The sequence below is a fragment of the Natator depressus genome, chromosome 9, assembly GCF_965152275.1.
Source record: "Natator depressus isolate rNatDep1 chromosome 9, rNatDep2.hap1, whole genome shotgun sequence".
NCBI classification, from domain to species: Eukaryota; Metazoa; Chordata; order Testudines; family Cheloniidae; genus Natator; species Natator depressus.
The window spans coordinates 63,223,883-63,240,914 of record NC_134242.1 but is presented as its reverse complement, the minus strand read 5'-3'; the positions used below and the strand labels follow the sequence as shown (position 1 = coordinate 63,240,914).

The window sequence follows — 17,032 nt, the reverse complement described above, 5'->3', positions numbered from 1 at the left end:
ATTCACCCATGAAAGCTTATGCTCCAATACGTCTGTTAGTCTATAAGGTGCCACAGGACTCTTTGCCGCTTTTTTTGATTATTATTATTGTTTGTTTGTTTGTTTGTATTATTGGAGTGGTTAGGAGCCCTGGTCATTGACTAGGTCCCCATTGCACTAGGCACTGTACAAACACAGTACAGAAAGATGGTCCTTGCTCCAAAGAGCTGACAATCTAATGACATTGATCCCCATTCCCACCTACAGCTGCAGCGTCCAGGAAGTGCAGCTGCCCAGGGACTAACCACTCTGGTGTTACACTGCACTCTGCTGGGACCCTAACACAGTAAAAAAGCACCCTATTTAATGCTACATGGATGAGGGGAAAGTTTCTTTTTTGCCCTTGCTTCCATTAAATAAACTAAGGCAGGTGTTATTGGTAACCCAGGCAAAGAAGCACCTTTAAATCCCTGATTTTTAACCTGACAGTGTCCCTGAAAGCTCAACAAAATGTGTTTGTTCAAAATAACATTTTTAAAAAGCTGCATGGCAGGAAATAAGCTTCACTAGCTATAAGCACGGACCAGGTGGAGAAAGGTCTCTGCTAGCTGGAGCTCAGGGGAACCAGTCAGTGTGCTGATCTCTGGAACATATTGAAATCAAGTGGCAGATTATCAAGTCCACAGGATAATTGAGTTGGGAATGAGAGCCATAGAAAACATTCTGGTAGAGTTCTTCCCGGAAACCTGTTCTAATCTGGAATACCATCAGTTACTGCTGGCAGCCTACATTTTGCCTTTCAGTAACCCCCAGTCTCCTGCCAGAGGCTGGACTGAGCTGCCCTAGAGCAGAACTTTCTGTCTTTGGGGCCCAGGCTTTAGCCCTCCCCAGTAATCTATTCATTTACTTGTGGTGGTAGTCGGTTTTGTCATGTCACCATATTTCTTTACTGTGGATTAGATGAAGCTCAGAAGAGGATGGTGAATGAAAAGGACCCAATGGGTCATTTGGAGACTGTCTGTCAAGAGATGCTAAAAAAGCCATTGACCGGGGAATCCCAGTCTACAAAAAGTGATCCATGCTTGCCTTGCTTCCCCTCCCCAAGTGGACCTGTGGTTAAGGGTACCACACAGCTTCTGGATCAGGGAGAGCAGACAGAAGAGTATGGAGGTCCCAACCTCCCCACGATTAAGGCAGCGGGAACTGTGGCCCAGCGACCCACCCTGGGGCCTGCAACTGTAAAGGAGCCCGTGGAGTTCATCCCAGAAGAGGAGATCCGCAAGAATCGTCTCTCAGAGGAGGAGATCAGGAGCATCTCCCGGTTTTCCTCCTACAAGCCGGGAGAGCCAAGCAAGGTATGGTAAACGTCAAGCTGAAGGTAATAAACTGGGTATGTTCCCCCTTCCCAGTTATAATTGTACCATATAAGCTGGGTGCAAAACTGGTTGGAAAACCATTCCCAGAGAGTAATTATAGGTGGTTCACAGTCATGATGGAAGGGTGTATCGAGCGCAGTCCCACAGGGATCAGTTCTGGGTCCAGTTCTGTTAAGTATCTTCATCAGTGATTTAGATAATGGCATAGAGAGTACACTTATAAAGTTTGCGGATGATACCAAGCCGGGAGGGGTTGCAAGTGCTTTGGAAGATAGGATTAAAATTCAAAATGATCTGGACAAACTGGAGAAATGGTCTGAAGTAAATAGGATGAAATTAAATAAGAACAAATGCAAAGTCCTCCACTTAGGAAGGAACAATCAGTTGCACATGTACAAAATGGGAAATGACTGCGTAGGAAGGAGTACTGCGGAAAGGGATCTCGGGGTCATAGTGGACCACAAGCTAAATATGAGTCAACAGTGTAACACTGTTGCAGAATAAGCGAACATTATTCTGGGATATATTAGCAAGAATGCTGTAAGCAAGACATGAGAAATAACTCTTCCACTGTACTCCGCACGGATTAGGCCTCAACTGGAGTATTGTGTCCAATTCTGGGTGCCACATTTCAGGAAAGATGTGGACAAATTGGAGAAAGTCCAGAGAAGAGCAACAAAAATGATGAAAGGTCTAGAAAACATGACCTATGAGAGAAGATTGAAAAAATTGGGTATGTTTAGTCTGGAAAAGAAAAGACTGAGAGGAGACATGATAACAGTTTTCAAGTACATAAAAGGTTGTTACAAGGAGAAGAATTGTTCTTCTTAACCTCTGAGGATAGCTTAAATTGAGGTGGGCTTAAATTGAGGCAAGGGAGGTTTAGGTTGTACATTAGGAAAATTGTCCTAACTGTAAGAGTGGTTAAGCACTGGAATAATTTGCCCAGGGAGGTTGTGGAATCTCCATCATTGGAGATTTTGAAGAGCAGGTTAGACAAACACCTGTCAGGAATGGTCTAGATAATACTTAGTCCTGCCATGAGTGCGGGGGACTGGATTAGATGACTTCTCGAGGTTCCTTCCAGTCCTTTGATTGTATGCCCTAATGTGGAGCTCTGGGGATGCTGTTCTGGCATCTGTATTAGATTCATGGATTCCAAGGCCAGAAGGGGCTAGTGGGCAGAATCCTAATGGATAAAGATTCCTGCTTGCTAATGATAGAGCATCACCAAACGAGTGTGTGCAGTCACCTCCCAGCCAAAGGAGAAATAGCCTCCTCTGCTGGGGGAATAAAGGGGGATCTTTGGAGTCAACAAAAGAGATTCCCTTGCTTAAATAATCGTAAGATACCTAGCTGCCAGCCATGCTTCAAACCCAGCCCCAGGTGGACTAAAGCGGGAGGAAGATCTCTGGCTCTGAGACCTAGACTAACACAGTGCTGCCTCCATAACTAGTCATGAGCAATCTGACTGCCTTCCCGCAATGCTATGTTTAAACCTTGTTTAACAGGCAGCAAGAGCTCATGATATAAATAACTGGAGCCAACAGGAACCGGTGTAGATATAGCGTGATACAGCCTCAAAGAAGCCATAAGATGCCCTCCCATATATGGCTGTCTCTGTCCTCTAAACATACAACCACCAATGTGGGGCAGGGGGAGGGCTGTAGGGGGATGAGAGGGGCAGGGCCAGGCACTTCCCATGTGGGGCAGGGGGAGGGCTGTAGGGGGATGAGAGGGGCAGGGCCAGGCACTTCCCATGTGGAGCAGTAGGGGCTGTAGGGGGAATGAGAGGGGTGGGGCTAGCCCCTCGCTGGGTGGGGCAAGCAGGCTGTAGGGGGAGTGAGAAGGGTGAGGCTAGCCCCTTGCCGTGTGGGGCAAGCAGGCTGTAGAGGGGTGAGAGTGGCAGGGCCAGCCTCCCACCGTGTGGGGTGGGGGGGCTGTAGGGGGAGTGCAAGGGTCAGGGCTAGCCCCTTCCGGTGTGTGGCAGAGGGGCTGTGGGAGTGAGATGGGAGTTAGCTGTATAGAGATGGCCCTTCTCACACAAGGCTGTGGTGACTTTCTCTCCCTCCTCCCCACATTGTTCTGGGGGCTGATTAGGTGCTGTATTTGAAGAACCTGAGCACTCGGGTGACAGTGAGGGAGCTGGTCTCTTTGTTTGCTCGGTTCCAGGAGAAGGATGGCACACCGATCCAGTTCCGTCTGCTGAGTGGCCGCATGAGGGGCCAGGCCTTCATCACATTTCCCAGTGAGTCGCTCAGCTGCATCTTGCAGGCCTTTCCTGATGAGTGAAGGTGTAGTGTCAGCTCCACAGTGCACTGTGCTGGAAGGGCCACGCTCCCTGGGGTAAAAGGGGAATTTGGCCTCCATGCTTATCTGACCTCAGCATCCCCACACTGCCCCAGTGACGAATTCCAGCCCTCCCATAGAATAAGAGGGGGATTCAGTGTCATATGTTCACTGAGTGCTGGCATTCCCCACACACTGGTCTACTGATGAGCTTATAACAGTGCACAAGAGCTAGAAATAGTCAGGAGAAGACCACATGGTCCTGAGGTCTGTGCTTGAACCCAGTGGGCTTGAGAGCAGAGCTGGTTGTAAGAGCAGTTATATGTGCCCTGTAACCTGAGCTCACTTTACTCTCCTGTTCCAGGTGTCGAGGTAGCACGGGAAGCAATGCTGCTGGTGAACGGCTATAGCCTGCTGGGGAAAACACTGGTGATAGAATTTGGGAAAAGTAAGGTGCAGTCATCAAGTGTTGACTCTGCCTCCCACAGTTCATGTGCCACAGACCCTGCAGAGAAACCCACTACTAACTAGTGGACAAGTAATCTGTGGGGCATGTGTGGATCCTCATGGGTTGTGGTTACTCAGCTGTTGGAACCATCCTTTAATGCTCTGATTCTGAGCTCAACATTCAGGTATATAAGTCCCAGCGTGGGACAGGGGAGTCCTGGGAGCTAACTTCCTTCAAGTGAGACGCAGAGGAAAGCTAGAGGCAGCCCCACTCAGCATGGGACAGAGGTGACTCTTGGGATGACAGGAACAGAGGCAACCTCGCCCGGTGTAAGGCAGAAGGGATGCTGAGGTCAGTGGCTTGATAACAGACACTGGTTTGAAGGAGTCTGAGGATCTTAAATTGCTGTGTGTTTGAACACTCATACCATGCAGCATGTTCTAAGGGATGAGTCCTGTGCTGTATTCCATTCTGTATATAGTTTAAACAAATAGCTTTATGCTGTTTGTACAGGATGCCTTCTTTGTCACCACCTCCAGGGTAAGTGATAGCTGTTCCCTCCTGTTTATATCTGTATTTTGGTGTTGCCGTCTGAATGGCCTTTAAGGGAGGTGAATATGTAAATAAATGTGTTCAAGCTGTATTTTCCTAGTGCATGTCTCTGTTCCCCAGATGCTCTTGAGCCTTTTGCCCTCTCAGTATTGCAGGAAAGCTGCATCCATCATCTCCTTTGCCCAGAAGAAATCTTTTTGGAGACTAGGAGCCTTCTGTGTAGGGCCTTTCCTTTAGGACCAGGAATATTGTGCTTTGCAGACTAACAGCAGATCTCACACCTTCCTCACAAGTTACTGTACTGGAGCAGACCAGCAATTGTCTGTCTGGTCTGGGAGCCTGTCTCTGACAGTGGATAGTGCTGGAGTGTTCAGAAGACAGACATAAATGCCCCTCCCCTCACTCCATAGCCACACTGTTACATCAATGTATTTGATTATACTGTGCTACATGACTGGGAAAACTTCTTGACCGCTCACTTTTGATCCACTAAAGCCCTGAAGCACAACGATTGGTAGCCTTTGTAATTTTTCCCAGCTAGTCTCACTGTAGATGCTGTTCTTGATATATTTCAGAGTAACAGCCGTGTTAGTCTGTATTCGCAAAAAGAAAAGGAGTACTTGTGGCACCTTAGAGACTAATAAATTGGTTAGTCTCCAAGATGCCACAAGTACTCCTTTTCTTTTTGTTCTTGATATAAATGTTCAATTGCTTTCTGAGAATTATGCGGTTTTCTTCAGGAACAGCCTCCTCTGTCAGTAAATATGGCAGGTTATTGTAATGCTTCTTCCCCACCAACCCGACTGTCTCTGCAGAGAAGCATTTGAGATCCCCTTGCCCTCTGATTGATGGAACCAGATTTCATGGCTTTAACAGAGATGAGCTGTGCAACAGCTGCCACGCACCCAGAAGGGATGCAAATTCCCTATAACAGCTGGTTCCTTCCCCAAACGTCCAGCTATTAGCCCTGCTGTCTGTTGCTTTTTTCTCCCCTTGTCTAGTCTCCCCCTAGCCTGTCAGTTTGATTTTTTTCTGGCTATTGTCTCTTGTCAGCTCTCGGTGGCCTTTCATCATGTGCCATGCGCAAAATCCAGGCTTGAGTTCAAATGTCAAATGGAGTGATGTGTAGTGTCCTACTTGTAATGCTGGGGGGGATGGCTTTAGAGCAAAACAAGCAGAATGCGGAAGTGTTACTACATCCAGCCTTGAAGAATGCTCTACACACTACAACAGAGCTCTCTGGCTTTGGTTCTGACCACCTTTGCCCTTACAAACTTTGGAGGCCTAATTCTTCAAAACAGCAGCGTGATAGGCACAACGTCTGAGGAGCTTTCTTGGACTCTTCGAACACCAGAGTTCCTTTGAGGCCCTGTCTGGTGACCTCAGCCTGCTTAGTTCACATTGCCATGGAATGTTTGTGCATCACAATGGGGATGGTTCCAAGCTCAACACTGGCTGGGATTTAAATTGAATTTCATAGGAAATGGAGAAGGTGGAATTTTCTTCCACTTTAAAAGAGAGTAGAAAACAGAGGGACATGCCAGAGGTAGGTCTAGATTATCCATTTTGTTTCCTTTCATGGGCGAGTCTTTTAATTCAGTTTACACCTTTCATGCCCACGCTTCCCTGAACATGTGCACACTTTAATGATCATACAGAACTGATAGTGGGACTGGGGGATAGGGTGAGAGCTCTAGCAACAGGGGCCAAAATCACCTTACCTAATACATTTGGGCAAGTGGGGTGCACTAATTGTTACATGTATGCACTGAGTTTGGGTAGGGTAAGTTCAAAAATCAAGACAGACCAAAAACCACAATATAGTCCTTTAAAAAAAAAAAAAAAAAGCCCTAAACTCATGATTTTTTGGGTCTGACTCATGATTTTTGATCTCTTGAGAGTGGTAGTACAGGAGTAGGGTTAGGGGGTTACTGTATTTCAAATTCCCAAATAGAGAACACTGCTGAGGGGAAGGGGAGCTGGGGTAGGGCAGAGGCACTGCCTTCAGAGCTGGGTGCCCAACTAGCAGCTGCCACTTTCGGGGCAGTGTGTAAGTACCGCTGGCAAAATCACAGACCTTTACTCATATTTCAAAAATCTTCCCTGATAGAGATTGGTTTCCTGACCTGAACGTACGGGAATCCTAAAAAGAAAAGGAGTACTTGTGGCACCTTAGAGACTAACCAATTTATTTGAGCATAAGCTTTCGTGAGCTACAGCTCACTTCATCGGATGCATACTGTGGAAAGTGTAGAAGATCTTTTTATACACACAAAGCATGAAAAAATACCTCCCCCCACCCCACTCTCCTGCTGGTAATAGCTTATCTAAAGTGATCACTCTCCTTACAATGTGTATGATAATCAAGGTGGGCCATTTCCAGCACAAATCCAGGGTTTAACAAGAACGTTTGGGGGGGGGGGGTGTAGGAAAAAACAAGGGGAAATAGGTTACCTTGCATAATGACTTAGCCACTCCCAGTCTCTATTCAAGCCTATTTCCCCTTGTTTTTTCCTACCCTCCCCCCAGATGTTCTTGTTAAACCCTGGATTTGTGCTGGAAATGGCCCACCTTGATTATCATACACATTGTAAGGAGAATGATCACTTTAGATAAGCTATTACCAGCAGGAGAGTGGGGTGGGGGAAGGTATTTTTTCATGCTTTGTGTGTATAAAAAGATCTTCTACACTTTCCACAGTATGCATCCGATGAAGTGAGCTGTATCTCACGAAAGCGTATGCTCAAATAAATGGGTTAGTCTCTAAGGTGCCACAAGTACTCCTTTTCTTTTTGCGAATACAGACTAACACGGCTGTTACTCTGAAACATATGGGAATCCTAGTTACAGGAGAGCCAGAGTGGGGGCAGCTCTCGGAGACAGAAGGGCTGCTGCCCCAGACGGTGGGTATGCAAATAAGTCCAGGCCTTTAGGGAGCACCATGTAGGGGATCTCTAATTAGGCTCGGTGAGAAGGCCGCCATGTTGCCTTACGGACGTGGAAATGTCCATTCGGAGGTCGCCATCTTTCTGTACGGCAGAGTGAAGGGGGAATCTGTATTGCTGTAGCGCAGGACGTGAAAACCTCCATGTTGCTGTACGGCTGTGGATACCTAGCAGGGGCCGCCATGTTGCTGTACGGCGCGGGATGGGATCTCCTGGCCGGGGGCCGCCATATTGCTGCGGTTGAGGGAGAAGGGGGCTCTCGGCTTTGCTGCAGTCCGAGCTGTCACTGCGCGGCTCCTCGCCTCCCGCTGGAGCCCGCGGCGCGGAGCGCTGGGCCGCCATGGCCCGGAGGCTGAACACGGAGCAGGGCATCCGCCTCAGCGCGGTAGGTGGGGGGTCCGGGTGCGGGGCGGTGGGGCCCGGCCTGCGGGAGTCCGGCCCTGACCGCCCCTCTCTGTCACTCTCCCCGCAGATGAGCCCGCGCTACCTGCAGAGCAACAGCACCAGCCACACGCGGCCCTTCAGCGCCATGGCCGAGCTGCTGGGTGAGGCCGGCTGCGCGGTGGAGATGCGCGGGGGTGGGGGGGTAGAGCACTGGGGAGGGTGTTCAGGGCACCGGTAGCTGTGCTGTGGGGGGCAGGGCAGGGGGGTGGGAGGGCGCTGGGGAGGGTGTTCAGGGCGCCGGTAGCTGTGCTGTGGGGGGCAGGGCAGGGGGGTTGGAAGGCGCTGGGGAGGGTGTTCAGGGCACTGGTAGCTGTGCTGTGAGGGGCAGGGCAGGGGGCTTGGAGGGCGCTGGGGAGGGTGTTCAGGGCACCGGTAGCTGCGCTGTGCGGGGCAGGGCAGGGGGGTGGGAGGGCGCTGTGGGGGGCAGGGCAGGGGGGTGGGAGGGCGCTGGGGAGGGTGTTCAGGGCACCGGTAGCTGCGCTGTGGGGAGCAGGGCAGGGGGGTGGGAGGGCGCTGTGGGGGGCAGGGCAGGGGGGTGGGAGGGCGCTGGGGAGGGTGTTCAGGGCACCGGTAGCTGTGCTGTGGGGGGCAGGGCAGGGGGGTTGGAGGGCGCTGGGGAGGGTGTTCAGGGCGCCGGTAGCTGTGCTGTGCGGGGTAGGGCAGGGGGGTGGGAGGGCGCTGTGGGGGGCAGGGCAGGGGGGTGGGAGGGCGCTGGGGAGGGTGTTCAGGGCGCCGGTAGCTGCGCTGTGGGGAGCAGGGCAGGGGGGTGGGAGGGCGCTGTGGGGGGCGGGGCGGGGGGTGGGAGGGCGCTGGGGAGGGTGTTCAGGGCACCGGTATCTGTACTGTGGGGGGCAGGGCAGGGGGGTTGGAAGGCGCTGGGGAGGGTGTTCAGGGCACTGGTAGCTGTGCTGTGAGGGGCAGGGCAGGGGGCTTGGAGGGCGCTGGGGAGGGTGTTCTGGGCGCCGGTAGCTGTGCTGTGGGGGGCAGGGCAGGGGGGTTGGAGGGAGCTGGGGAGGGTGTTCAGGGCACCGGTAGCTGCGCTGTGCGGGGTAGGGCAGGGGGGTGGGAGGGCGCTGGGGAGGGTGTTCTGGGCTCCCGTAGCTGTGCTGTGGGGGGCAGGGCAGGGGGGTTGGAGGGCGCTGGGGAGGGTGTTCAGGGCACTGGTAGCTGTGCCGTGGGAGAGGCAGGGCAGGGGGCTTGGAGGGCGCTGGGGAGGGTGTTCAGGGCACCGGTAGCTGCGCTGTGGTAGGGGCAGGGCGGGGTGGGGGGGGCATTGGAGGACTCTGTGGAGAATGTTCATGGCACTTGTACCAGTTCTATATACTATATTAGTGGTTCTCAAACTGGTTGAGCCCATTTTAATGGGGTCGCCAGGGCCAGTGTTAGACTCACTGTGGCCCAGGGCAGAAACACGAAGCCCGAGTTTTTAAGTGAGGAGAAACTTGGGGTATGGAGGGCAAATCATATTTCTGAAAGTAGTATAGTAGTCTGGAACGGTTGAGAACCACTGTGCTAAGTCACTCTGCATGTGCTGGGCAGGAGCAGCTCTGCCAGTGAGAGGTGAAGCAGCCATCTGAGTTTCAGCTCTCTCCTCATTTAACAATGACTCAGTTCTTGACCCATATGTTTGAAGCTCTTATTGACCTGAATGTGACTGGTGCAGTGATGCCTGCCTGAGTCTGCAGACAGATGGCTTCAGTGTCTCTGTGTCTTGTCCAAGAACAGGAATGTAAAATTAAGAACACTGCTATATTTTGCTGTTGCTATTCGGAACCCTATGGACAGCAGTAAAGCTGCAGTTCCATGCTGCTTGAGAAAATTCTGAGCAAGCACTGAGGACAAGGAGTCACAAGCAGGCTAGCATAGGGTAGTGGAAACCGCTCTTGCGGCATCTGGGGATTGAACTTTACATGTCCTGGGCCTCAGGCAGGCATGATTCGATGGAAAGTTCCACAATTGGATGCAGAAGGATGAAATATTCAAGGACAGGCAACTTAAAAAAACCAAAATGTTGGCTGTATGAACCTGCTCAGAAATTTGGAATGTTAGAATAAATCCCAGGTGAGGTGGAATAATGGCAGTCAAAGGGGCATGATCACTACTTATCCCATGATACGGTAAATATTGTCATCACTTTTATGGTGTGTGTCTACTTGTAGAATATAACACACATTACCGTGGTTTTGCAATTATCATACATTCTTTGATTGCCTCCTCTGACCATCAGTCCATGTTCCTTCAGCACAATTTCCAACTGTACAAACTTCGGAGCAGCTACAAATAGCCAGTCATCTTAATTTTTTTTTAAGCAACCTGCTCGAGTGATTCTTGCTTTCACCTCACATGCAGCATTCCCGCCACCAGTTCTCTCAAATTGGCTGTGACCAGTCCTACTTGGGCTTAAGGTCTGATATTTTTTGACCCTTCAGGATTACAAGAGAGCTTCCTCTTGGGACGCTTCCTTCTAGCCCTGGAAGGTCTCAAGATACAATCTTAAAATCATGATCTTTTTATGTATAGAAAACACTTTTTAAAGAAATTCATATTGACTTCCTCTAAGCCCTATATAAGTGAACTGAAGGTAACCACGGTACCTGGGTTTACAATGCAAGGGTTCCAATAACATTTTTATTTCTAAATCATTTTCAGAACAGTTGTTCTGTAACGCATATAGCACATACAGAATACACAAGGATGGCATGTGGAGTTATATTTTTATTGACAATTGTTTGAGATGACTCGCATAATTTATTTGTGGCTTCTTCATGCATAAAAAATACCCCACCTCCAACTCATTCTGTTTAAATCTTTTGTGTTATATGATAGTATTCCTGTATTTTCTGTATAATTTATATTTACACACCCTTCTGCAGATAAGAAGCTCTTTTCTTGTGATAAGCAGTTTTGGGGAATATGGGAGAGATTAATAAAACGGACTTTTCAGCTTGGAAAAGAGATGACTAAGTGGGGGATATTATAGAGGTCTAGAAAATCATGACTGGTGTGGAGAAAGTAAATAAGGAAGTGTTGTTTAGTCCTCATAACACAAGAACTAGGGGTCACCGAATGAAATTAATAGGCAGCAGGTTTAAAACAAGCAAAAGGAAGTATTTCTTCACACAACACACAGTTAACCTGTGGAACTCCTTGCCAGAGGATGTTGTGAAGGCCAAGACTTTAACAGGGTTCAAAAAAGAACTAGATAAGTTCATGGAGGATAGGTCCATCTATGGCTATTAGCCTGTGTTTGCCAGAAGCTGGGAATGGGTGACGGGATGGATCACTTGATGATTCCCTGTGAAGTACCTGGCATTGGCCGCTGTCGGAAGACAGGATACTGGGCTAGATGGAGCTTTGATCTGACCCAGTATGGCCTTTCTTGTGTTCTTATGGTACATCCTTTATCAGACATTTCCCTGTATTTGGGAGAAGGAAGGTTCAAGAATGCTTTCATTTCTGAGATCTAAGGAGATGATCTGTGTGTCAGGAATAGTTGAGGACAATGAGAATGCCTAACTGTCCAGGCTTTTTGCTTCCACAGACAATGCCTCAGATCCCGGTGTGACGGCTAAGCTTCTTTGCATTGATGTTGTGGAGATCAAGGGGGAGCTTTGTTTGACTTTCACAGATAATGGTGCTGGAATGACACCTCACAAACTTCACCGTATGCTCAGGTAACAAGCTAGGAATTCACCCCAGATATGGTTCTGCTACTATAGATTAGATCTTGCAAGCAAGTGTTGTTGTTGACCCAGGGTTCAGGATTTCAGGGATCCTGGTTCAGAAGTACACAGGGCTCTCCCTGTGGTTTCTCTTCTCTGCCTCTCCCTCACACTGTGCAAAATCCTAAAATAACTGCTTTTAGATTTACCCTCCCACAAGCTGTTTTTTAACATACAGTGCATGGTCCAGAGACTCGTGACTTTTTACATTCAGGGCTGTTCCATATGCAGGGTTCCTCATGTAACAACCTGTCCCTGGCCTAGCTGAAGTAATTTGGCATGAATTAGAAGCAGTAAGCAAGAGCACATGCTTCAGTACAGTATATGGGGTAAGGAGTATTTGCTTAAAATAGACAAATGTCGCCTTGAGTTAGTAAATAAATCAGGAGTCCATGATCTCGTTTCTGAAGACTTGTGGTAATGATAAGTTTCCCATCTTGCCTCCCTTCCCTTCAGAATGTTAAAATGGCTTGTGGTTTTAGAGAACGTGACTTTTCTTTAATCTTTCATTCTGTGATGTAAGAAGATAGGCTTTCCTCATTGCTGGTTTCATGCCTTCTCATTAACAATGGCAGAGGGAGACACGGTCTGACTCTCTACAGTGAGGAATTTCAATTCAATTTTTATTATATAACTAACTGTTTAAAAAATTAAAATTTAACTTGTTACTTTTTATTCTAAACCACAGAATATCAAATTTGCCTAACTGTAATATCATCTAAAATACTTTTTATCCCTAACAGTAGCATTCTCTAAGAGATGACCTCTCATCCTGTCACCTGCCAAAGGCGTAAAGTTCAGCTGGATGCTCTTGCAGTTGGTTCCTAGGGTAAAATTCTCAAGAGTTGGCTCTGAGGGCTAGTCTACACTGGCAACGCTAAAGCGCTGCCGCGGCAGTGCTTTAACATGCCTTTTGTGGTCATGGCTCAGAGATCGCTCTCCTAGCGCTCTAAAAAAACCCATCTCAATGAGGGGCATTGCTCCCAGCGCTGGGGCACTATTTACACTGGTACTTTACAGTGCTGCAACTTGCTGCGCTCAGGGGGGTGTTTTTTCACACCGCTGAGCGAGAAAGTTGCAGTGCTGTTAATTGCCAGCTTAGACAAGCCCTTAGTAGAGTCTCCACCCCTCACTCAAGTCTGCCACAGCCTGAGTTCAACAAACTTTAGGGTGTGATACAAGGCCTGCTGATCTTATTTGCTCTTGTTTAGGTTAGTTTATTCCGCTTGTGCTTTAATCGTATCTGCTAGTAGTAGTCATACTAGATGCCGTGTGATCATCCTTTGAGTGTAGAGAAGGGCCTGGAATCTGTATCTTAAACACCGAAAAGATGTGCTTGAGTGGCTATGGCACTATACATGCTCTATACATTGAAGAAGTATGTTAGAACTGGCAGTTAATTTTCCAGGAGTTTATCATAGACTAGAAAACAGTAAAAGCTTGCTTCTGCATCTTCCTGTGCATGCCTCTTCCGTTACACCTCCGTGCCTCGCAGATGCCCAGGGAACATCAGATGTCTGCTCCTTTGGGGCCACACCAGTCCCACATTTCCATCTTCCTGCTTAGTGTTGGTTCTCATTTTTGTCTTTCCTAGGAGCATCACCAAGCCCTCCCTCCTTTCTCTCCCTAGGCTGCATTTCCAGTCCATCTGCGGATATTTCTCCTCAGTTGGATGCTGCTGCACTATCCATTATCCTGTTCTGCTACTTCTCCTCTCAGAACAAATGTCATGTAACCTCTAGGTTTCCATTAGACCTAATAATAATTTTTCTGTTTCCAGCAGGCCGTCTGCAAAGACGATAGTCACTCGTGGTAGGGCATGGTTTGGTTGTTCCTCTGCAACAATTTGTTGATAGATAAGAAAAGGTGGGGGACAGAGGCAGAGAATCTAACATTTCTTCAAATGCTGTGAACACAAAACCACAGGTCTTCCGAAAAGCCAGGGGGGTTCAGGAAGTGAAAACCAGAAGCCTTAGCCCCTTCCTGCTCTGTGTGGTGAGGGAGGAAAGCAATGGCTTGGTCTCTTATTTCAGGTTCTCTTGAGTTAATATGAAGTGGCTGTGAAATTGAAGTGGGGGAGGGACAGTAGGCCTCTCTAGCTGTTAAAATTCTAAGACTGAGATTAATTTCACATGGGAAGCTCATTTCAAATTCCTTCCCCAGAACTAGAGAGAGACGCTTTCCACATCTTCTGTTGGACTAATCTATGGTGAGCTAGAATGAGGTGTGACAAAGCCACAAAGTGACCCTCTTTCCTTACCACATCACTTCTTCACCCTTCTTGTCATGGTGTATGGGGGAGGGGAAGGACTGTCTCATGCATGCACACCAAGAGGAAAGAATGAAAAGAGAATTGGATGGTGTGGCCCAGAGTTGCTGGCACATAGACACCTATGTGGAGGACAGATAATGAGAGGAGGGAAGGGAATTTTCTGGTTATTTTTCCTTATTCTCCCCTCCCTCCCCAAAGGCAGCCTCAATATCAAAGAGCCACAGTTATTAGCTCTCCTGACTGCAGACACTTAAGTGTAGAATTATAAAAATGGGTGAATTGGACATGCAGAGCTTTAGAGGAGTAATGGAATAGTGCTGTGCCAAGACTGAACCTTTAACAAGTACAAGGCTGGTTTTAGTAGTTTGGGTCACAGCGGCTGAGTCTTGGAGATGCACTTCTTATCTAAACTGCATCATTGCAACATCTTGAAGTTTTTCTTCACATATCATACTCTGCTGGTGCGTTAGGCTGATCACACTGAGGTAGCGTATAATGTAATTGCAGTATCAGTGAGGTGTGGTGGTGTCCAGTTTGTTGTGACCCATGAAGTAAAATGCGGGCAGTGGTGACAAACGCTTCCTTGAAAATCAGGGCAGCAGGCATTGTAGATGCCTGAACCAACCTCGATTATGTATGTGATGGGAGGGGAAGCTGGCCTCTCTTCAGTCTTGCCAACCACTACTGAGGATTTTATTCCACTTGAGGATACAGATTGGGATAGCTCAGTGGTTTGAGCATTGGCCTGCTAAATGGGAAATGCTGTATTAAGGCAAAGTATTATTCATTTGCCTGACACTTTTTGAGTCAGGAGACCACCATGGAGTTCCACATTTAAAATCACTTTCCACTCCATCTATTCTCTTCCTGTTTACCTCTGTCTATCAGACAGCTCTCCACTTGACTGACTGGCTGTGTGTGATTTGCAGCTTTGGCTTCACGGACAAGGCAGTGAAGAAGAACCACCCATCCATTGGAGTGTATGGTAATGGTTTCAAGTCAGGCTCCATGCGTCTGGGAAAGGATGCCATTGTTTTCACCAAGAATGGAGGTGCACTCAGCGTGGGGCTCCTTTCGCAGACCTATTTGGAACGTGTCCATGCTCAGGCTGTTGTTGTTCCAGTGATACCATTCAACCAGCAAAACAATATCCTTCCCTGTAAGGCAAGAGTGGCTGTGGAATCTGAACCATCTGGTTGGGGCTGCAGGGGTAGGAGAAGTGTGGTACTGAGGAAGCCCATGGCTCAATGTTTCATGAGGCGCCATTGTTGCAACAGTGTCTTCACACACGAGTTCTGATGGTGAGGGTTGTTTGGGGATATATCTGGGTAGCCTCCCACAGTGTCACCTGCATGTGTTGCTGCCTCCAGGTAACATCTGTGGAGGGCATCAGCCATATGGAGTACTAGAGCAGGGGTGGGCAAACTTCTTGGCCCGAGGGCCACATCTGGGTGGGGAAATTGAATGTAGGGCTGGGGCAGGGGGTTGGGGTGCGGGAGGGAGTGCATGCGGTGTGCAGGAAGGGGCTCAGGGCAGGGGATTGGGTTGCAGGGAGGGGTGTGCAGTGTGGGAGGGGACTCAGGACAGGGGGTTGGGGTGCGGGCTCCGGCCTGGCGCAGCTTACCTTGAGCGGCTCTGGGATGGCAGCGGTGTGCAGCGGGGCTAAGGCAGGCTCCCTGCCTGCCCTGGCCCTGTGCTGCTCCCAGAAGTGGCCGGCACCACGTCCCTGCAGCCCCTTGGGGAGCGGAGGGCAGAGGGCTCTGTGTGCTGCCCTCGCTGGTGAGTACCTCCCCGAAAGCTCCCATTGACTGCGGTTCCCTGTTCCCGGCGAATGGGAGCTTCGGGAGGTGGTGTCTGCAGGCGAGGGCAGTGTGTGGCACCCCACTCCCCCGCCGGGGCCACAGAGACATGGTGCCGGCCACTTCCGGGAGTGGCGTGGGGCCAGGGCAGGCAGGGAGTCTGCCTTAGCCCCGCAGTGCCAAGGGTGGGTGGCGGGGGGGCAATCCCACAGGCCGGATCTGGCCCGCGGGCCGTAGTTTGCCTACCACTGTACTAGGGTAATGGCAAATTTCAGCACTGCACTTGGAGAGCCCTTATAATAGCAACTGTGCTTGGTGTTGCATCCGTCATATTATTCCCCTGCACTGATGTCAGAAATTATGAATCTGATGGGCACTTCTGCTAATTTCCATGTCCAGCATAACTTCTGGATAATGTCTGCAGTAACTGCATCTCCACCTCCCCCTGTGGAGTGCCCCCTCTTTTCTAATAGTTGTCTGGTCTGTTCCCCCACATAGTCTTATCCCTTGGCAGCAGTAACACGCTTTTTGGTGTTGTGATACGATACGTGCGTACGGTGCTGCCTTCACACTGATGGGAGCCTTAAATACACAGCTGCCTCCTCAAGTTAACAGCTGTGCATAGCTTTACATACTCCCTTCCTTCCCTGTAAAGTTGGTGCCTGGTGGTATTTTTTCACCAAGTTCCCTTGGTTACTACTTAGCATGTTTGGACACACCTGCTGTTGGCACTGCGCCTAGTCATGCTTCTGATGGGTGCTATGTCCACGTACATCCCCTGCCTATGCAGAAATGTCTGAATTCTTAATGTCTCATTGGTAGTGGGGATAGGGGAAACCCGGGGCAGTCGTGTTCTTTCTTTGACTCTGTGGCTTCTAAAGAAAATGATTGTTACGGAAGACTCTGCGCCCAGCCTCGAGGCCATCCTGAAACATACGCTCTTCAGTACTGAGGAGGAGTTGCTGGCCCAGTTTGATGCCATTCCAGGCAAAAAGGGCACACGGATCCTCATCTGGAACATCCGCAGGTACTGGGAGCCAGGGCACACAAGGAGGGAGGAGTGGAAAATGATAGGTTCAGCCCTTTGTAAGGCTGAGGGGAGAAAGAGGTAATAACTCAGTAGCCTAAGGATTGAGTACAGTAACTCCTCACTTAACGTTGTAGTTATGTTCCTGAAAAATGCGACTTTATGCAAAACGATGTTAA

At 49.2% G+C, this 17,032-nt stretch overlaps 1 protein-coding gene across 5 annotated transcripts in view; it reads left to right on the top strand.

The window, feature by feature from the left end:
- Positions 1-17,032, top strand: part of RBM41 (RNA binding motif protein 41) — a 46,702-nt gene that overhangs the window by 6,317 nt on the left and 23,353 nt on the right. For 2 of the 5 annotated variants that reach the window (XM_074964384.1, XM_074964385.1), the window contains 3 exons: positions 940-1,334; positions 3,456-3,603; positions 4,009-4,716. In XM_074964384.1, the coding sequence (XP_074820485.1) occupies positions 940-1,334; positions 3,456-3,603; positions 4,009-4,175 (710 nt within the window). In that variant the 3' untranslated portion in view covers positions 4,176-4,716. Of the gene's footprint in view, positions 1-939; positions 1,335-3,455; positions 3,604-4,008; positions 4,717-7,770; positions 7,975-8,061; positions 8,135-11,574; positions 11,708-14,956; positions 15,176-16,706; positions 16,854-17,032 lie in introns of those variants that run through there. The other 3 variants (XM_074964387.1, XM_074964383.1, XM_074964386.1) reach the window with 3 other exon arrangements.